The 22894-nt window shown below is 37.8% G+C and overlaps 1 protein-coding gene across 2 annotated transcripts in view; it reads left to right on the top strand.

Moving 5' to 3' along the window:
• NAMPT (nicotinamide phosphoribosyltransferase) overlaps positions 1-22894 on the top strand; it is a 29876-nt gene that overhangs the window by 3956 nt on the left and 3026 nt on the right. The window contains exons 2-11 of one of the 2 annotated variants that reach the window (XM_033058151.2): positions 7682-7838; positions 9109-9212; positions 11954-12082; positions 12539-12697; positions 13050-13186; positions 14301-14526; positions 15643-15762; positions 18297-18314; positions 20958-21098; positions 21207-21341. In XM_033058151.2, the coding sequence (XP_032914042.1) occupies positions 7682-7838; positions 9109-9212; positions 11954-12082; positions 12539-12697; positions 13050-13186; positions 14301-14526; positions 15643-15762; positions 18297-18314; positions 20958-21098; positions 21207-21341 (1326 nt within the window). The remainder of the gene's footprint in view (positions 1-7681; positions 7839-9108; positions 9213-11953; positions 12083-12538; positions 12698-13049; positions 13187-14300; positions 14527-15642; positions 15763-18296; positions 18315-20957; positions 21099-21206; positions 21342-22894) is intronic. The other variant, XM_033058152.2, reaches the window with a different exon arrangement.

Raw genomic sequence — 22894 nt, 5'->3', positions numbered from 1 at the left:
TGCAATTACCTCTTAGGAGGAGCTGACTTGCTATCTAGACTGTAAATGAGATCTGTTTCAGAATTAATTTCTTCCTGGATGCTTCAAGGAAACCCAGAATATATGTTTTAACTCTGTATGTCTTACATGTTGAATTTTAAGTATTTGTCGCTTCAAATGACTTCTATTACTCTGCATGGATGTAGGAGAGCACTGACTTCTGAAGCACTTCACGTGAGTGTGTGTTTATTCTAGGCTCTGACAGCCTGTATATTCTTTATTTAGAAGGCTAGAGGTATGTGAGGAAGAGACATGGGTACTCTTTAACCTACTGGGTTTGACTAGTACGTAATGACTGCAAAATATTCTTTACAGCAGCCCGTATATATTTTTTTTCTTAATTAAAATCTTGTGGTGGGAGTGTGAATGTGTTCTCTTATCTCCTGTAATTGTGCCAGTGGAAAAGCATCGGAAGCGTCTGGCTCGGCACTCCTTGTAAGACGCAATCTTCACGCTCTCTGGGTTCATTATCTTCCAAGTTTTGATTTGCAGTCACATGGTCCTGTTACAAACCCCAAGACACCATTGCTCGAAAGGAGCACTGCAGCAGTACAGTATTCAGACAATTTTTAAATTAATGGAAAGCAACCCCTTCTAGAACCATTGCAGCTTTCATTGTTGAAAAGGTAAATGTTTTTCCTTTTTCATTATGGAAAAAGAAACTTACCACAGCATGTGCAGTAGTACAGCTGATGTGTCACAAATGTATAAATAGTAAACATAAGGCATTTTGTCATCACTTTTGTGATAATCTTGGATGTAAACTGTTGGTTTGACTGAGGTAATTTTCTTCCTTGTAGCTGGTATAAGGCCATGTTTTGGATTTGTGCTGAAAACAATGCTGATAATTCAGGGATATTTTTGATTTTGTTGAGCAGTGCTTGTGCAGAGTCAAGGCCTTTTCTGCCCCATCCCACCAGCTATGAGGCTGGGGATGCACAAGGAGCTGGGAGGGGACACCAGGACAGCTGACCCCAACTGACCCAAGGGATATTCCATACCACATGACACCATGCTTAGTATATAAAGCTGGGGGAAGAAGGAGGAAAGAGGGGAACATTTGGAGTAGTCTTATTTGTCTTCTTCAGTAATTGCTACATGGGCTGGAACCCTGCTTTTCTGGGAGTGCCTGAACACCTGCCTGCTCATGGGAAGTGATGAATGAATTCCCTGTTCTGCTTTGCTTATGTGCAGAGGACTTTTACTTTCCCTGTTAAATTGTTCTTACCCAACCCATGAGTTTTCCACTTTTACCCTTCTGATTCTCTCCCCTGTGACACTGGGACGAGTGAGTGAGTGGCAAGCGGGGCTTGGTTGCCAGTTGGGTTTAAACCACAACAAAAAGCATGAAAATCTTTATTGGTAAAGTAATCTACTGTAAAATGCACTGTATTTTGTCTAAGAAATTTAGAATACAATCAGTTCCAGTGCTTACACTTGAACCTTGTGTTTTAAAGGAATGTGGACCTGGTCACATATGGCATCTCTGCTGATAACGTGCAGCTTCCATAAGAATTTAGTTGCTTGTGTGGACGTTCCTTATTTTTCATAGTACTGACTGATCTCTTAAATTCTTTTTTCTCACCTCTGATCCTCTTATTTTTCAATACACATATAAAAAAGGATGGATGATCTCAGATACAGAGACATTAGAAGTGGTACAAGGTCAACATTCAGTCATAACCTCCATTCGGTTATCTCTCTCATCTCATAAGGGCAGATATCTCTAAATATTCTCACTTTGGTTCTTGAATATTGTCTCAATCTTATGCATTCTAATAAGGTCTGTCTAAGGCCTTTTTTTTCCCCTTATGGTAATCTAAGCTTGTATAATCAAAATAGTATGATTGTACTTGACTCTTGGATTTCTTTTATAACTCACTTAAAAATGTCTTGCACTTTACCTGCTGTTGTTGGATGCCCTTTCTCTTGAGTTATTAAAGATTGGTTCTTCTGACATTTCCTGTCTTGTTCAAATAAATGTATCATTTAACCATACTTGCTTTCAGTTTGGTTTTCATTTCCACTGTTGTGGTATGCAGTTCTTCTGTGATTGCTTTGAATGCTACCAAAGCATCCCTGTTGAATATAACTGTTAGTCACAGTTGTGTTTTTTTTTTCCTGAAGAGGGTCACATTGCCTTCTAACTGCAGTTAGTTATTTCATCCCAGTGAGATGTATCCGATAGGGCCGTTCCTTTGCTCCTTAGTCCTGCTCCATCTCCTTATTGTTGCTAATAATGTTGTTTTCCACGTAGTTTGTTGGCAAACTTTGCTTTTAGCTGCTCTGTTGGATAAATCTCCTAAAGGTTTAGGTAAAGCAGTATTTCATACCATGGCCTCTTTCCACAATGTTTGTAAATAATGTGTAATGCCACAATTCATGGAGGTCCTGGGGTGCTTTGCAGAAGTGTCCCTAGTGTAAATACCAGCAGTACGACTGCACTAAAATCACCTCACTCAGCAGGTGTACTGGGGGCTGAGGATCCCCCAGCTATCTCTTGCTCATCAAGACTTGCAGTACAGTGACCAAGCCTGTGCCTCAGGCCCTTGTGCTGCACACCTGCAGTGTCCTGGCCAAGTGGCCCAGTGTCCAGGCCGTGCTGCTCCTGGCTTACCTGCCACCTGTCCCTCGGATTCTTCATGGCTGTGGTGTGTGACACAATGGGTTCAGTGACCAAGTTGTTCTGTACCCACTTTGCACTAAGGATTTTTCAAAATAGCTCCAGAAAGTTCAAATGCTGTCTTGCTTGAACTGGTATCATCTTATCACATGAGAGTTTCAGTAAGGTAAAATCTTGCTGGATAGATGTTTGGGTAGTTGTTTTCTTCACTGAAGACAGGGCTTGGAAGCATCTTTCTGATGGTTCACGTTGCCATCTGACCTAGGGGAGCACCAGGAATTAACCACCAGTGGATATTTTGGCCACACCTGACTTCTCACATCACATCTGTTTGTCCATGTTTTCAAATGATTGAATTATATAGGCTTTAATAACTTTTGATGTGAAGTTCATTGCAATATCTTGTCGAACAAAGATTGTAGACTGTAAGAATATTTATATTTTTATGTCAGAAGTCTTCTTATCTACCTTAGAAAAATGCAACATTTATCTCAGTGATCCCTGTTTTATGATGAATACCCATTAATTTATTTTTCTTAAAATTTAACTCTTAATGTTTAGGATGGGTTTTTTGATAGACGATCTAAATGCGATTCATGCTTCATGGTTTTTTCCTCAAAAAACTTGATTTAGTTAAATTGATGTAGCCTTTGTTGAGGTATTCTTTGTTCAGAATATACCTTTATTTGCATTAAATTTAATAAGGAACTCTCACAACTGAAATAAAAGTGCTCTATTTCAGTCATAGTGCATAATCTTGTAGGTAGTAGTTCCAAGGCTGTTTGTCATATGTTTTATAGACAAATCCTAACCCACAGCCTTTGAACTAAACATCAAAAGGCCTTTGAAGATACTTGGGGGAGTTGTTTTCTTGTAAGGGTCTCTTAATCCCAGTAGAGGCTTTTGTTTGCTTTTCTGTTTGTTGGTTAGGAAGTTTTTTCTTCCTGAATAGAAGGGGTTTCCTATTGACTTTATAGTCACTCCTACTTATCAAGAGCTCGTCTGTACATGTCCTGCTTCTGTCATCCCCTAACTGAAGGCATAGAGTTATCAATACTGTCTCAATCTCTAAGTCACATAAAATTTAATTTCAAATATTGTACATTGCCTCTGGTTGTTCTTTCTACTCTCCTTTAGGATATAGAAAGATGCAAGTCTTCATCAGACAACAAGGAAGGGTCAGGCATTTTTTGAAGCATAGTTTTCATCATCCAAGCACCTTATAGCATTGTGTCAGGCTTTTCCTTATTGATTAGTTTGTTCTGTTTTCAGTGGCATTTTTTGTGTCTTCTGTGAACTGTTCTCACTTCTAGACCTTGATCTTTTTTCTCACAGTTTTTTACCACCAGGTATTTCACTACATGCCAAACCTCCTGACCACCACTATGGTAGATGGGTATTATTTCCCCATGTCCTGGAAGTCCAGAAATGACAGCTGACACAATCAGCTGCTGTGACATTTTGTGGGCAGATATTTCTGATAAGTGTGGTGTCTTGTCTGAGGGCTTGGAGGCAAAACAGATGGCCAGATATCTCAGCAGGAGTTGTAGATCTTATGCTTAACTTCTTGCACACCTGTACAACACAGAACCAAAGAATAGTTCGGGTTGTAAGGGCCCTTCCATCTAGTCCAGCCCCTCTGCAATGAGCAGGGTCATCTTCAACTAAATCAGGTTGCTCAGAGCCCCATCCAACCTGATCTTGAGTGTTTCCGGGGATGGGTCATCTATAACCTCTGGGTAACCTGTTCCAGTGTTTCACTACTTTCATAATTAAAAAAATATCTAGTCTGAATCTACTCTCCTTTAGTTTAAAACCATCTTTCCTTGTCCTGTGACTACAGGCCCTGCTAAAAAGTATGTTCACATCTTTCTTATAAACCCCCTTCAAGTAAGCAGTGGCTGGTAAGCATGGTAGTTTTAAGATTGTGGTTGTGCCTTTAATTATTGAGTAATATTTAAAAGGGTGTCTCAGCTTTGTAGATAAAACTAACAGTTTTGTGGAATGTCACAAGAAGCATGTTTAAAGTTACAGCTGTAAGATTTGCTCAGATGTAAATATTTTAATTGACAGGGGATGTGTATTTTCACTGTTTAAATAGATTTTAATGTGTGAAGAGTATAATTGAATACTACACATATGACTTGCAAAGTTAGTTCCTTATCTCCTTCAAGTGCTTAAAGCAACTGAATCAATGAAATATTTCTGTCAAACACAAACTTTTCGTATAGGTTTGAATTCCTAGAAGGAACTATTTTCTGGACACTAGCTAGTATGTATTTTTAGATTAAGATCTGATCTTATGTCAGAAAAGATAGCTAAACTTGTGATGCAATGTTTGAGGAACTTGAGTGGGGTTTTTTTAGGTTGAAACTGTCAGCAAGGTAGTCAGGAGGAGCTGTGTCCCCAGGTATGCTATATAAAGGATAAAGTTGTTAGCATTTCAGCCTGATTTCAGCTCTCAAGTTCTGGTTTGCAGCCAGAGCACTGTGTTTTGTGATGATGCTTCAAAGCAGAGCTAGAATGAGTCCCTAAATACGATAAGAAGAGGTGACAGTGTTGGCTTCAGTAACTTGCCCGTGGTTGGTAGGTTGTATAAACTTTTTAAAAGAAACCTTAGTATCCTATCTTGTGCAGATACAGTTTTCATTGTTTAGTTTCAGCTGTTGTGATGAGAATAGCAGCATTGCTTTGGTTTGCTCTTGAGCTTGCTCATTTGGAGAATTGGTCCTGGGACATCTCCTGTGTACACTTGCAGCTGCTGGGCTCTGTTGAGCCTTTGCTCTGAAATCTCAAACTGAAAAGTCCAGTCCCAGTCGTGAAAAGCAAAATTTTTTATGACATTTCTGTAACTTACCTTGGTGACACCAGTGGGAAGGAAGGAGTTCCCACTCTCTGTGTCTCTACAGTTCATGAGCATTCTAAGGGTTTGTTACAGGATCTGTTTCTTAGAGTGCATTTAATACAATTTCTTGTAAAGGGTTTGTATACATATATGTATGTGTGTGTTCATATACCCATTAGTTAGAAAGATGTCAAATGGAGCCTATTTTCAGCTGCCCCATAGTGAAGAAGAGAGGATGATGTGTGTGTTTTCCTTTAAGTGTGGTGATACCATGCAGAGAGTTTTCTGCAGGTTGGCAGTGTGATGTCCTTCTTGGAAGTTCTGCATAGAACTAGGAAAGGGCATGTTATAATTTGTGAAGCGAGACATTTATTAATAGTAGAACTAAATCTAAAAGCCAGGTTTTGTCTTCGGGTCTAACATTGCTACTCTTAAGCATTCTGCTTTTGAGTGGCTGTGGAATTGTAACAGAATAGGTTTGTGCTCCATTAAATGCCTGTGGTGCCATGCTTTGTTTGAAGTCAAGGCAGAAAACATGCAATGACAAGCTTGGGTTTTATTTGATTGGCCTTGTAAACCTCCTACAAGTAAAGACAATAGAATGATCTTTAAATTGACCTTTCTTCAAAGTTTCTTTGCAGCATTGGAAACACAACCATAATAGCCTTGTGCTGGTATAGGAGAACCAAAAAATTCATTTGAGTAGTGCATTGTCCAAACTGAGTGAAATACTAAATGTAATTATATTTGAGAGGAGAAGGAAAACTGTTAGTTTAAAATCCTTTAAGGTACAGTTTTAGGAATACAGGTAAAGCAACCTTCAAGTATTTTTTTTTCAGAATGTCACAGATATATTTTTAAAATTGGGACAAGAAGTGAGAAGTGATCAAACTATCCCTTTTCCAATTCCTTGTGGTATTTGAAACAGAAAATGTTAAGGTTATTTGGAGTAAGTTACAGCAAGAAACCTATAATGAATTCATGTTCTAACCTGTAAATATGGGAGTTTGAAAGAAATTCAGACATGAGTTTCACACCATTTGAGTTTCTTTCTGATGTATGCTTTGTCAGCTGTAGAAATAGTCTTTCCTTATGTAATGTATATATAGATTTGTTCACAGACTTCTCATCATAATTTAAGAAAACTCTTGATACCTTCAACTTTGGGGATGTCTTACCTTGATTTGTATATTCTGTTATTTAAACATTGATAGTACGAAGTTCCTGTCATTGTGTATTCTTTTTATTTAATATGGAATTAAGGATTTCGCATGGTGTTTGCTTTTTACACGTTAGGAGATGAAATTTTGCAGGTTTAATGTTCTAAGTGTTTAGGGTGTACTTGTTTCAAATGCTGTTATTACTCAAAGTAAACTTCTGGCTAGATTTACTGTCAGGAACTCTGAAAAGCTGTATTAGCTGAATTCAGCATAACATTCTGTGTTTCATGACCAGTTTCCATGTAATACACACAGGCTGCAACTTCTCATGCTTCCGTTATCTTGAACATGAACTTTGTCTAATTTGGGAAAAAGGTCCATCTAACAAACTTTGTAGGGAGGTACAAACCTAAGTTCTAACAGCATTACTGGCTGCAGCAGATTTATAAACTTGCTTTGCTGTAACTAGGGCTTGAGACCCACTCTGCCCTCAGGGAATGGCCACTTGGATAAAGGGCAGTGCCAAAGCCGCCTTCTGTCGGGGTGGCTTTTATCTCAGCTGTGGCATGGTAGCCTTCGAAACTTCAGTCAAACACAAGCAGGTATTTATTTGGTAGTGGCATGGAATTTTGTGCTTCCTGCAGCTATTAGGCTTAGCCAAAGTGTGGTAGAGCAAAACCTGACCTGGCACACTGGTGTTCAGTGCTGCTCCTAAAATCCTAGCCAGTGTCTTTCCCAGTTAATCAAAGCAAAGTCATCAGGGGAGGGGAAGATTAATCTCAGGGAAGAAGACTTGATAAAGAAGGAAAGAATTACAGAGGGAAGACAGTCTTTTGAAGTGAAAATTGAAGGAGGTTGAAAACCTGGAAATTCCCTCAATGCTTGTGTAGAATGTGAATGGATAAATAGTCCAGAAGAGCTAGGAGTTACTTTTAAGCTTTAATGTACAAATATGATTTCTCTTGTGCTTTGTAGTGATGTTTTGAGTTCTTACTGAAATTTTTCTTGATCTAGGTTACACACTACAAGCAATATCCACCTAACACAAGCAAAGTATATTCCTACTTTGAATGTCGTGAAAAGAAGACTGAAAATTCCAAATTAAAGAAAGTGAAATATGAAGAAACAGTTTTTTATGGCTTGCAGTACATTCTGAATAAATATTTAAAAGGTAACTGTCTCAAATTCCAGTAAAATCTTTCCTCTAATGAAATAATCTAACTTTTTTCTCAGGCTTGTAGTCTTACAGTTGAAACAATTGCAGGTTATCCTGATACACCACAAGTAGTGACATGCATAATATCTTATTTATGTGATTGTGAAAAAAGTTGTCCACCCTCATAAATTTGGATTGACTTCTTAATCCAGACAGTTCTCTGCTATCTTTATTTATGCCAATAGTGTATTAAAAATGAAAAGGTGCTCATGTCCCGGCTTCAGTGGGCAAAAGTGAAACGAATAGAAAGAAACCAAAACTGTGCATAGAATCACAAGCAGATAGAAGATTTGGTGGAAAATATATTTTGTGTTTTGAACATTAACTTCAGTTCTGTATTTGCTGGTTTGTTTACTGTATAGGGCAATAATGGTTTTAAATTTCCCTAAATTCAATTCTAATTTTCCTTAAATTGTGGATGGCGCTCAGCTTAGATCATTGAGTATGGCAGCTACACGTGACAATATATACTGACAATTTTAAGAGTAACATGTGAAAATTTATTGATGTTGTTTAAGATCTTGTTTGCTTTTCTGTCTTACATACAAATATCACCTGTTCTGACCTGAGTGCATGTTGTCTTCTGCCAAACTTTAAAGGAAAACTTTAGTCATGTCATTGTCTTGAGCCAATAAACATCTCTGCCAATTCTATTGAAGACTGAAATTCCATTATAATGAAAACACTTGACAGTTTTGTTTCTTTTGTCTTTAGCAATCTGAGGGCTGTTCTCTAAGGTAGTTGACTGGCCCTATAGCAGTAGCATGCTTATTGAAATAATGTGCTTAGTCTGCTGGTTCCTATCACAGAGTGGTCAGTCAAAGGTTGGTTGCAAAGTTTCTCCATGGGGATTCTCCCTGGAATGGCATAGCTTAACCCTTGTGCAAGCTGTGTCCTTGCTGCATGTGCCAACTTGCACAATCAACACGTTCTTGCACAATCAGCACTACTGTTAAACCTCTTGACTGGTTTTTGACCATCATAAAAGAGTAATTATCTCAAATTATCCTGAGTCATCTGCAAACCACAAATGTATTTTACCCTCATGGTTTCTTGAGCATTCTAATCTATTTAATAAATGAAAGTAAAGTTTGGTTTAAACATTCTGCATTTAGCAGATTTTCTTCCTATCTTTGTTGAAGGCCAAGTAACTTTGCTGTTATTTATTTTTTCAGTTGATGAATATTGCAAGTTTCTAAGCTTTTATCTGTTTCTGAAACTCCAGGTAAAGTGGTGACCAAAGAGAAAATCAAGGAAGCCAAAGAAGTATATAGGGAGCATTTTCAAGATGATGTCTTCAATGAAAAAGGATGGAACTATATTCTAGAGGTAAAAAAACCCTGCAAAAATATTTGGAGATCGTTGTGAGGGATTTCTGAATCAGCTGTAGAATAAATATGACATTCTCTCCTTTTAATCTTGACAGTAAAGACTGGATAAATTTAGCTTCTCTTGTTTAGTGTACAGGGAGTAGCAGCTGTCGAAGAATAATCATATAATTGTAATTCCTTAGAGAAAAGTAATTTTCATCCTTTCAGATGCCAAATGCGGCTTTGCAGGTAATAAGGATTTATGGCTGCCATCAGCCAGCTCCTGTGAGTGGGGGCTTGTTGGCAAGGCTCCATGAGTGATACAGCACTCAGTGGTTGCCTGCATCATTTACATTTTTTTCTCTAATCATTACAGTTTTTACTCTAATGCAGAAAGCAGTACAACTTCTTGGGTGTATAAATAGTTCCAGAAAATATGCGTTTTGTTCAGTTTTGTAAATTTTTGAGATATATGAATGTTGAACTTTGTTGTAAAATACAAGGCTTGAGTGCTTGTGACACACAAAACCTTAAGTTTAGTCTTTTCACAATTATCTTTTCCCCCTTTTGTTTAAAAAAGTGTTAGACTTCAAGTAATTGCAAACATCTCTTCTCTGTAAAAGCAGCAGATTCAAACTAATAGTATTCATCAGAGCTGTACTAATCTCTGCAGATTAATTAAATGCTAAGTTTCATTGTGGATTCTGGTGAGTGAATATTTTTGGCATTTTAAAGCCCGTTTTTCAGTCCTTTGCATTTATATTTACCTGGGTACCCTAACTGTATGTACTTTTATGGTGTCATCTGTTTATTAATATATCTGGATGTCATCCTGCCACTGGGGTGGACTATAGGTGTGGAAGAAAAGAGTGAATTTCAACTAAATCTTGCAAATGGCAGCAAGGTAAACAAGCCCATGGTTTTCTAAAAGAGTTATGGAGAGATTTGTAGATGACTTGCATCCAGTTCAAACAACTACAAATGTGAATTCAATCCATATTTGTGTTTAAGCTACATTATACATTGTGAACTGCTTTCATCTGTGTTAAAGTAAGCTTGATCCCTCTTTGGATAAACGGAATTAATACACTTTTAATGTTGCCTGCCTGTCCTCATTGAGTTGTAATGTGGCTTGACTAAGTCCATTCAATTTTTAGTCAAAATAAGCATTCCTGCATACCCTCTGTGCACGTTTATTCCTTTGTCAGGTTTTCTTATTAAAATTATGTGTATGTGTGTATATATATATTTATATATATAAAAAACCCAAACATGATTTTCATGTATTGATCTCATATGCTGGCGGCTCTCAAAATAGAAGTGTATGTACTCTTTGAGTCTTTGTGTGCCCTTTATGCCCAGAGTCCCTGCTTCTGCTCACTGAATTCCAGTGTGTGTTCACACACCTGCACTGTTTCTCCCAGCTCAGTTGCCTCAGGTGTGGTAGGTAAAGTGGAGGGTGCAGTGCAGTGTGAGTGAAGTGCCAGGATGAATTTGAAATGTACACATACCAGTTTGCACAGAGAGTAGATGAATGGGTAAATACTCTTAGGGTGAAAGGTGAAAGAAAGGAATGGAATCAATGATGAGTGATAAAGATGTATGCCCTGAATTGTACATGTCAAGTCTATTAAAAATTTTTGCAAAGGACTATATAATACAGGGCCATGGCATGATTATATCATTTTTTTCTATTAACAAAACCAACACCTACAAGCAACTTTGAAATCTGTTTGGTTTGTTTGGGTTTTTTTTACTTAACTATACTTTTGCCTTCACTGAATAATTAATAAATTATTTTGATCCTTTTTGAAGGCTTTGTTGTCTTTAGTTAGTCCATATATCTCCAAATCTGTCAACTAGACCCTGTGTGATATATAAACACAATTTGCTTCAGGTTATTACATTTTTTAATAAACTTTTAACTGTAAGGTGGAGGAGATTTCTGATGTCTGTTGAGTACTGGAGAGTATGTTTTGATGCTACTTATGAATCTGTAATTTCTCTGAATTGATGCCATTTTTGTTGCCTTTAACAGGGTATCTCATGGGAAGCTTTCTGTCAAAATATATTATCATCCAAAATATTCTCAATATTGCCAGTACAGCTTGCAGAGCTCTTTCAGAAAGTTATAATTATTCTTCTAGAGTTGCTACTTGCAGGTTACTCTTTTTCAAAAGGCATATTTCACACTATGTTTAGTCCTTTGGGGATAAAAGACTGAAAAAAGAGTGACATTCCAATATGAGACTTCATGTTTAATGAGTAATTGAGATGAAAATATTTTTTAAAATAGTTATTAAATGGATCCTGCTGTAATAAATGAGCAAAGCACACGTCTGTACTAAGAAAAACTAGTGATTTTTTTAAAGATCTGGATCATAGCTGAACTTTTTTTCACTTACTGCATGTGAAAGCATTGAATAAAATGAGTAGTAAGTATTTCTTGTTCTGTGGGTAGAACTTACATATTTTTATAGAATGCTTAAGCCTTCCTGGCTCAATTTGCCCAAAGAATACAACTGATAGTCATCATTTGTTTTGATAAAGAGATTGGTTTTTAAGTTACGGGATTTTTGTCTTTTTTTGATAAATATGGATTTTTTTCATGTATTTGGACTGGTGGGATTATTTTTAAAATTGAAAGAAATTAAGAAGAAGAAAGCTTTTATTTACTCATAGCCTGACTTTTATCCATTGCAGTTAAATAAAAGAGGTGTATTTCCTGTTGTCTTAACAGTATTGCTGTTTCTTCCCCAGAAATACGATGGCCATCTTCCCATAGAAATAAAGGCTGTTCCTGAGGGCTCGGTAATTCCCAGAGGAAATGTTCTTTTCACAGTAGAAAACACAGATCCAGAGTGCTACTGGCTCACAAATTGGATTGAGGTAAGTTTTGGAAATTTAACATGTTTTTTGATAAGTAAATATTAATGCACTTTAATTTAAGGTTGAATCCTATATTGCTTTAAGAGAAATCTCTGGCAGCTTTTATTTTCTGCTTTAATTCTTTTCTGTAGTCATCTTACAGACTTTTTGCCCCCACTTGGCAAGAGATCATAATAATTGTACAGGAAATTCACAGCAGTACTTTCATCCATAAAAAAAGGAGGATGGGGGGAGTTGTGTGTCAACTTGCTAGTGATAACTCCTGAGAAGGTCAATACTTTCCCTACCTCATAAAAGCTAATTACTTAAGCCCTAAAGCAAACTGTTGGAGGCACCAGTACTTTCTGAACAAGGAATGAAAATAAATAGACCTTTTTGTGCCTGATTAAATGCCAAGTGGGCATTGTCAAGCTCTAAACAAATATGCACCTAATATTGTGATGGATTTTGTTTTAGACTATTCTTGTGCAATCGTGGTACCCAATCACAGTGGCTACAAACTCTAGAGAGCAGAAAAAGATTTTGGCCAAATATTTGCTGGAGACTTCTGGCAGCTTGGAAGGACTGGAATATAAACTGCATGACTTTGGCTACAGAGGAGTTTCTTCACAAGAGGTAATACTGGCTGTCTAGCAATTTGAAAAGTCTGATTGTTCCTGACTATGAAGAGTTGTTGCATGTGTCTGTTAACCTCTGTTAACCCTGTTCTGCTCTGAAATTGTGAATGCACAGAGCATTGTATTTGGACTGTGTGTGGAGAGGGAGATCTGGGACAGGGGGACTACAATGTCCGAATGTGAGCACTAGACTGGGAGAAGTTTTCTGTCTTCCCAGTGTAAGTGAACAAAGAGAATATTGGTGAAGTGGGAATTGAGTCAGAGTCTTGCTTTTATAAACTCGTGCTAGGTGGTGACTGGACTTAGGCTTCTGTATTTGTCATGGAAACTGAAAGTTGCATTTTCTTCAGACTGCAGGAATAGGAGCTTCTGCTCATTTGGTGAACTTCAAAGGAACAGACACTGTAGCAGGAATTGCATTAATTAAAAAGTACTATGGTACAAAAGATCCAGTTCCAGGATATTCTGTTCCAGCTGCTGAACACAGGTAAGATACTAGTCTAAGCCTTTCTGAAAACAGTTTAACAAAATGTAATTATTTTCTTACCTATCTTTGTATCCAGAAACATACCATACAGTATTAGCCATGACTGATCCAGCTGTTGAAGCTGCAGTTCTGTACTGATGCCTCTGTATGTTCTAGGGGCATGTAAGTAGCACAGTTGTTTTTAGCTATAAATATGTTTTAGATGTTTTTAACTTCCTTATCAGTGTCTTTTTTGGAAGAAACTTGAAGGCTTATAATCTATAGATATTGAGGATTCACATTATGAACTTCAAATTTTGTTTTAAATATAGAATCATAAATTGACACACTCTGTGAGTTGCAGTTCTGGACTCTCACAGTTCATGTTCTCCTTCCAGAAGAGGCAGTTGTTCTCAAACTTCCCATCAGTATAACTAGTAATGCTAAATCCTTGCTAAATCATTAAGAATGGTGAATGAATTTTTAAGAATAAGGAAACTGATCTCAGACATTTGGGACTTGTCGACACAGCAGATAATGCTGGAATTTTAAGATAAAAATTCAATGCCCACTGAATCTTATGCAGTGCATGAGAGCATTTTTAGGTCTTTGTACACAAGTAACTGAAGTCACTTATATCAGCTGATCTGAGCAGCTACATTCAACTGACCAACTGCATTCAGTAACTTACTACTGCTTTCAGCAGCTCTGGTTTATGTGTTCGCCTGTGGCTTTGTACCAAGGGTAATATTCTGAGCTCCCTCTGGAAGATTGTTTGTATAAGTTAGAATATTTGTTTTATATCACTATTAAAAAAGAATAAATTCTGTTTTCTTCTCTAGATTTTTCTAACACATGGTGAGGTACTTCGTTCTCGACTTTCCATTTTGTAGCATGAAGCTGTCAGAGCAGATGTTCTGTTCTTGAATCTGTAGTTCCCAAACTGTCTGAATTGTCTGTTTATTTAGTATATAGTGTATTTGTAGTCCCTTAAAGCAACACAGAGCTGATAAGCACATAGTTTCTGCTGTCATGTAACCATACTGCTTATCATTGTCTTGAGCTGTTGCTGGTAGGAAATACAGAATGACATGTAAATGCAATTCTAATATGAATTTTTCAATTGCCTTTACAGTACCATAACAGCTTGGGGGAAAGATCATGAAAAAGATGCTTTTGAACACATAGTAACACAGTTTTCTTCAGTGCCTGTATCTGTGGTTAGTGACAGCTATGACATTTACAATGCTTGTGAAAAAATATGGGGTGATGACCTAAGGCATATAATTGAAGCCCGAAGTCCAGAGGCACCACTTATTATTAGACCAGATTCTGGGAATCCCCTCGACACTGTTCTAAAGGTAATCCTTTCTGTATACAAGATTGGGAGGGTAATAGTTTGTTTTGTAATGACTGGCTAGCAAACATATAATGATCAAACTTGGTATGTATTGTATATATTTGATGCTGGCTAATTTGAACCAATGAAAAATGTAAATATTTACTTCATCTCCATATAGATATAGAAACTTTTGTATTTTTCATCAATCCTATACTTTCATATGGTTCTTGAAGCTTTTACAAATTACCAGTTTTGCTGATGTAATGATGTTGGAATGCTTTCATAAAGAGAACCTTTTGTCACTTAACAAATGCAACGGGGAGCAACTTGAGTGCTAGTAAATGCCAGGCCAATTCTTACTATTAAGTTTGGGTATCATGGCATCCCATGTTAATGTAATTCACTATACATGCGTAGCCCTCTTCTCTCTTTTATAAGATGTGCATTTAAGTCAGTGGCACTGACTCCACATTGAAAAATGCTGCTTGCCCCATTGCTTTTTAGAAAGGATAATGATAATAAAAGCAGTTGATACCTCTGAATTTGAGTTACTGTCAGCACTGTCTAAGTAAGAAGGTAGGGGCAATGTTAGTTACACTGATACTCTATCATTTTAGATCTATACAGCTTTCACACTTTTTTTTTTTTGCTTTTGAATAAGTGACATATCACAAACAGGAACTCTGAATGATTTTTATCGGAGCTGATATGAAAAACTCCTAACTGAAGTGTTTAATTTTAAGTATTTGTGGCTTATGAAATCATAAAAAGCTGAAAACCTCATCCACCATCATCAGGGAGGTGAAAGAAGAGCAGGATCTTCAACTGACACATTTAAGAACAAAAAGTCACAGCAAGCAAAAAGAGAGAGGGTGGAAGCATGGTTCTGATTAGCTCTAGGGTGCAAGTTCTTAAAGACCATATTGTCTGTGACTGCTTTAAGGGCTTCCACCACAATGGCTGGCATGCTTTTTTGTGTGTGTGGACAGATTTAGAGCATGATTATCTGGGTATATTTATGGATTTATTTTAATTTTTTAGAGAAAACGCATGAGTCAAATGTGGAAATTGTTTCTTTATTGGAATGGCAGGTTTTTACTTTCATTTTGAACTGTCTTCTTTCCATTTCCAATAGGTCTTGGAGATCTTGGGGAAGAAGTTTCCCATTACAGAGAATTCAAAAGGTTATAAGTTGTTGCCACCGTATCTCAGAGTTATTCAAGGGGATGGTGTGGATATCAACACGTTGCAAGAGGTAGGAGAGAGATCCTGTTCATGTGTCAGGGTGACACTGACGAGGTTGATATTTATCTGGACTCTGTTACAACTAGTCAGATGTTGCAGCAGAGACTGCTGATCCCACCCCTGCCCTTCATTCCAGACACTGGCAGTGATATCATAATGCATAAAACAAATTCATTAAAACTCCACAGGAAATTATTAAGATGCGTAGAAAACTCTAAAAGGCATTTTTTAATCCCCCTGTTGTCACCCTTCTCTTTCCACTGTCTCTCCTTTTGTTTGCTTTCATCATGCTTGTCAAATCTAATTGAGATCAAAATCTGGCAGTGTTTGGTCCTTTCATTGATGTCTAAGGCACACTGCATGATCACTGGGCTGCAGCAATAGTAGTAATTAACTGGTTTGGCTCATTAGTTATGTACCATCTGAAGTCTGCTTGTTCTCACATATTGAAGGTGTAGTTTTGAAGGAGACTTTTTAAAACCTAGGGTAAGGAAAACAAATTCGTTGATTGAGCAACTAGCGGAATAAGGATTAGCTGAAAAGCCAGAAAATAAGTGTAAAAGATTAAGCTATAATCAGAGTCGAAACTGCAATTTTACCAAGACATAAATTGATTATTTAGTATATTCTGCATACTTGAAACAAGTCATAAATTCACCACTATTGACTAAGGTAGATACGAGGTAATACAATATGGTTATAAAGGTATAGACTACAGTAATACAGATGACAAAGGACATGTAAGAGGAAGAGGACTTGGCTTGGTCTGGTTTGTCCTGAGTCTTGCATCTTCAACTGTATTAGAGCTCAAAACCAGAAATAAGTTGAATAAAGTTAAGATTAATTTTACTTGAATTTACTGACATTTGCCTTAGCTTTCTAGACTGATGCATCCTTAGGTTCTTCTCAGCTAGGCTGACTTCTGCTTCTTCTCAAAATTATGAGCAAGGGAAGTATCAGTTTTGGTTTTTAGTTGGTCTGAAGCTATCTGTACGTCTAACATGGGCACATAATGTGAACCTCAATGACCGAACTCAGATCCCCAGAGAGCAGTTAATACTGAGATTGTAATCTGATAGATTAACTATAGTGCAGTCGTGCTCTGCATCTTTCCCCCCGCTCCAATGGCCTTTAAAGTAAATTCTATTTTATTTTTTTGTCCCATGTGGCTTTTTGAGAATATACAACTGTGCTAATATGCTTAACAGTACACAAGCATGAGAGGTTAATAACTGGGAAGAAAGTTTTATCATTAGATAGCAAGGGATGACACTCTATTAAAGAAAACAAAACCCACACAGAAGAAAAACATTTCTGCTTGTTCTGAACAATGATCTAACAGGACTGATGCCTGTAGTAGGCAAGTATGTTATGGGTGAGATTTTCCTGAGTTGGGCAGAAACTGGAAATTGTTTCTTGTGAGGAACTTTGGTTGGTTCTTTTAAGTTATACTGAACAAAATTAAAGGATGTCTTATAGCATCAATTCTAATTAAAATATTAAAGCAAGTATTTAAAAATCTTTGCACTAGAGTGAAAAATGCTCTGCTCTCTGTGTTCTAAATAGCGCAATAAAACAAATTGCTGCATCTAATGGGAGAGGATGAGAGGCAGAATGAGCAATTCTTTCTTCAGGTGATCATCTTGTTTATATATTTTCCTTATGAAGCTGTAATTGATTGAGACATCTGCCTGTAAAATGTAATAGGAGAGAGGAGAAGGTCCAGTTTCCCAAGACATACAGAGCAGACAGATCACTGCTGCCCAGTGGCATCTTCTCATTTCTTCCTGACTCTGATCTTGCTGTGCCTCATGTCAGCTTTGGTCATTGAACCACTAGTCGTTAAAATAATTTAGACCACACACATAGCACCTTAGCTGAATCAGCCAAAAGGGATCAATTATGTGGTTTAGGGAATTAAATTGTACCCTAAAAAGGGGCTAATACTTGCCAGCACTATACAGAAGGAAACAAACTGTTGTTTTGAGCTGGGAGAAATGGGCAGGAAGGAAAGTGACAGTTTTCATTTGACAGCAGCAAATTATGTTGGAGCAAAATGACCATGATTTTGCAACCTAATTTTAGCTTTATTTGAATATCGTGAGTCTCCTCATCCTTTTATGTCAGCAAACCCCAGGTTTGACCATGCTGACTTTTAGAAGATTGGATAATAGCATAGCATTAAAAAACCCCTAAAACAACAACCAAACCCCAAAATAAAACTACCCACCAAAACCAAACCAACACTGAAGTATATTATTTTCCAAAAGGAGTTGACATGAACAAATACAATATATCACTGTGGCCAACTTTTTTCCCGCTCTTGTAGCCCATGCAAGATTTTTATTCCAGTTGTTCCATATCAGCTTTCAATTCTAGGCATGATTTATGGTTGCAGATCAGATGAAAGGTAATGGGTACAGTAGGAAAATCTAGAATGGGTAATGGCAAATAGTCTCATTTAGCCATCCAAAGTAGCTGAAACAAGAATATAGAAAACAACTCAGAGTATAAACTGGATTTTAAAATTCTTTGTTTTAATAGGGGATGCTGGTAGAACAGGTAAGGAAACTTTTGATTTTTCTTTGCATTTTCACTTTTAAAAATCATTCCAATCTGCTAACTCCACAATGTACTACACTTTCAAAGGATTTTCTTTGAACATTCAATTTCCAGATGTCTTTAAATTTTTATACAAAATAAATCCTCCAGTCTGGAGTCACAGTTCATGTATTAATCATGCTCATAATGGTCAGAGGAAGCTGGTCAAAACCTTGATACCTGAATTGTTCTCCCTGTATAGGTTTGGAAGCGTGAAACAAAAAAATCTGTTTTATTTTCCTTTGGGGGAAGCTTCAGTTGTTTCAGATCCCCCCCTTTTCTTCTTCCCTATTGCTACTGCTGTTTGCCATCTCTCCTCCATACCTATGGAAGTAATACCATCTGGGCCTTTGCCCAGACTGTCACTGGTACAGTCAGAGCTGTCTTTGAGTTTAGTCTGGATTTCCCTTCCCCTGCTCACCAGACAAAGATCAATCTAAGTAAGGAAATCCCTTGAGAGAGTGGAAAGCTAGAAGCCAGCTCTTCACCCAAGGTGAGGAGTTGTTCCTGTAGCATGAGATGAACAAACCATCTGTAAATGAGAGCAGCAGCACGACCTAAAAGAGGATTCATGTTTCTTCTCACCCAGGTAAGAGGGCTCAGCAGCCATGGCCCAGCTATGCTGTACTGGCACTAACATCTGTTAACCTGCAGATGTCAAGGAACATGAAGCCTCAGCAGCACGTGCCTTGGTGTAGGATGTTGTTTATACCAGGCAGTTGTATCCTGCAGGCATGTTCAAGTGAGTTCAGTGTCAGACCTGGCCTTTGCAGCTGCACAGTGAGGTCAGCAGAACACATTGGCTCAGGCTTGGCCAGCAGTTCACATAGCTCTGACTTGCTCAGGGTCTGGACAGAACCAGAGGCCAGGTGGAGTTTACCTATATTTGCCTTTTAAATGACAGCACAGATAAGTAGAATCCATATCCAGGCCCAATTAAATCTCTTTTCTTATGGCACCACTGGGCGTTGTTCTCAAGTAGAAGGTATACAAAATGCCATTTCTTACCCTTCCTTTCAGCTTTATTTACTCTTGAGGTACTTGAAGGAGAATTTAATTAATTTCAATCATTTATCTTCCCTGAGTACCTCTTTAAACTGCTTCGTGGAGAGTCTAATCACCTGAAAATAAAGATTCCTTTTGCTCTTGGTCACTGAGAGGGTATGATGTGTACTGCTAAAATCCACAGGGTTGTCACATATTTAAGAGGGCATTTGTTCAGGATACAAAGCTTTCAAAGGCTTCTTTTGAAGTGGAAGTCGTGGTGGTAGTGCTTGAGTTTCATTTTGCTTGACTTCCGAGTGAGGCTGAGGAAATTGGTACCATTGGAATGATGGAAACTCACTGATAAGATTTCTCCTGGGAAAATCTCTGACAGAAATGTAGCAGAAAGGTGTTCTGAGCATGCCCTCAGAAGGCTAGGACTCTGGTGTTCCTGTGTCATTCAGACTGAGAGTATCTGTGAAGACAGTCTGTATGTGACTAAGTGCACAAACAAAATACTAGTGTGCTCTTTTGTGCACTTGCGTGCTCTACCAGTTTGTCATGGTCCAAAATTGGAATTGTGTTTTTCATTTCCCCTCCCACTCTTATGAGTCCTAGCTGTCTCTTAAAAAAGCAGCTTCATATCAGTAGCTCCTGAAACATGAGCTCCTGTTCAGTGTTACTCTGGCACTTCTTTTTGATGCAGGTTGCTAAGATGGCCCCAAATACAACCAAATTTCTGACTATGCTGATTTTTGAAACTCTGAACTGTTCCCCACAGATTATGTTCTTCCATTGTGCTTCTTGCCTTCCTGTTTTTCTGGATGGGTGGTATTTTGCTGACTCACACACTCTGTTTTTCTCATCTGCTTTTGATGGTAAAATGTTAGAAGAGAGTTTGAGCTCCTGTTCTGGGGCTGTAACCACCATTTCAGGCTGTCCTAAGAGTAACAGGTCAGGGAAACAAATCTTGGCCCTTTATGAGCATGACTAAATGAGCACCCCTTACTCCAGGCTAGAGGATGTCACATTTGTCTGGGTTGAGTGAGGGTGGAGGGAAATGATACGGTAGCTTTTACCTGGGCTGTTGCTAGCAGTCCACATTAGTCCGTACCTGCAGGAGAAGGTGGCAAACCAAACTATTGGAGCAATTCTATGTATTTTCATTTCCCTTCTTTGAACTTGCTGATCTTACTCTAGACAATGTGGTTTTCAAGAGAATTGCTCTGTCATGTCCTTGATCAGAGAGGGTAATAACTTTTCTGGAGTTGAGCAGGATGACTGCATTTTTTCAGGATACCCATTAAGTCTTTTATTTTCTTTAGAGATCTGTTTCTCTGGGCATTGCATTACTGTGCCACCTTAGTTTGGGAATAAATGTGCTGGCATGATAATTGTGTTACAGCAAAAGCTTTCCAGCTCCATGCTGGAACTGTAAATAAAAATGCAAACAGTATGCCAAGTATTGACCAAATTATTACGTACATCTCCTGGAAACTGAATGTTAGTTGGCTTAATTGTCTGTAAAAGCATCTTGTTTAAGTAGTATAATATTTTTATGGGAAAAAATTAGGCATGGCCTAAAAGTACACTCCATCATAATTTTCTTTTTCTTGTTAGATTGTGGAGGGAATGAAGAAGAATAAATGGAGTATTGAGAATATTGCCTTTGGATCTGGTGGAGCGTTGTTGCAGAAACTAACCAGAGACCTCCTAAACTGTTCCTTCAAATGCAGTTACGTGGTGACCAATGGCCTTGGGGTATGTCTTTCCTCAACTTGAAAACCTGTTTGACATTTCCTGTTACATTACCACCATCTGCATCTATCACAAAGCCCTTTCCTCCTAAAAACATCCTCTTCATTTTAGGTAAATGTCTTCAAAGATCCTGTAGCCGATCCCAACAAAAGGTCAAAGAAAGGACGGCTCTCATTGCATAGGACACCTGCTGGAGAGTATGTGACACTTGAGGAAGGCAAGGGAGATCTTGAAGAGTATGGACAGGTAGGAATTTTCAAAATCTATTGCATCATTCTTCATGCAAAAATAGACTGAGAAAAAGCAGAGTTATTCAGAATTTATTTTTGATCTGTTATTTTGTTAAACTCCCATCTCATTACCTCAAAAATTGCCTCAGTACCAAATTCAATAACAGCAGAATGTTAGAATGACAGTAGAATGTTCAGGCTTTACAATTACAGCTCTTTCTCTTTTGTTTGTCTTCAGAAACATGAGAACATTACTGCTTTTCCCCAAAACTAAAGTCTCAGTGTTGCAGAATATGTACTGGCCAGGTAGTTTTGTTTGACCTATATTGGCTATATTGTAGTGGCCCTAGCTGGAGGTGGAACAGGGAAAGCTGTAACTAAATTGTGTTTCTACTTCCCCACTGGGATTTTTTAGAAAATAGTTCCTTCAGGAGTTAATGCTCTGTGTACAGAGTAGTTCCACAGTTTTTAAAGATGCAAATTTACACCAGGAATTCAGTTTCCCTATGAAGTCTTTACGATTGTAAAATGGAATGCTATTTCCATGAAATAAGCAGAAACTTTATGCCAATCTCAGACTTTCCATTTGATATGTCTTGTGTTTCTGCATCCAGCAATGAATCATCAAACTGAATGTTGAGTCTCTTCCCAAGTTAAGAGGACTGAAAATAAGTTGTCAAATTGCACTTCTGCTTTTAGAAGTTTTCTGATATACAGAAACTGTTTTTGTATTACTAGGCACACTGTTTTACATAACAGCAAGCGTAAAACTTGGATCTCTGAGAAATTATAAGATAAAAAAAACCTGAGTTACACACACTGAAGGTATTTTGCTCTAGACACAAAGATCTTATAGTAATTTGAAACTTTTTTCTATGCACGTATCCATGTACATATGTTAATGATGAACATTCCTATACATGTGGAGAGGGGAAGGACTTAATGATGAGAAATCTCTTCAATATAGACTACAAGGCTTTGGCTCTGAAATTAGGCAATATGTTGTTCCTTCATTTTTGTCAGGTGAAATTATTCATTAAATTTTTTTTGGTTCCAGGAAATTAGAGAGGGTAATAGGTGTGGTATCAGTTCTGGGGCTCCCTGGAAATGACAGGGAAATGTACCCTTCTGTGGGCCCATTTCTCTAAAACCACCAAGGTCACCAAGTGCAGGGACTGCTCAGTGTTGCTGCTGTGCTGACTTTCCTTAATAAGCTCTGCTTATTGCCCTTCCAGTGTGCTGTGGGCAAGCCCTTCCTGATATGCTGTTTTACAAAATATATGGGTAAAGGGCACAGTGAAGAAAGACTTTTTTTTTTTCCTAGAGGAAAAAAATACTTCATTTAAACCTCTATAACTGCATTGTATTTGACTGGTTGTGTGTCACCTTTCTTACAAACTGCTCTAGCAAGGTGTATTTAATGTGTATTTGGCTTTGGCCAGGTGTAGATACCACAAGGGACTGCTTGGCATATAGCTGCTGTCTGTGCACAGCACGACCCAAGCCCTTTCTTTCGTGTAACCTTTAGTGAAAGGTGTCAGAAGAAGCTGTAAAGATTTAGTGTCTTGA

Source organism: Catharus ustulatus, chromosome 4, assembly GCF_009819885.2.
Source record: "Catharus ustulatus isolate bCatUst1 chromosome 4, bCatUst1.pri.v2, whole genome shotgun sequence".
Lineage (NCBI taxonomy): Eukaryota > Metazoa > Chordata > Aves > Passeriformes > Turdidae > Catharus > Catharus ustulatus.
The sequence above is the reverse complement of the archived record's forward strand: the minus strand, read 5'-3'. Positions and strand labels throughout refer to the sequence as shown.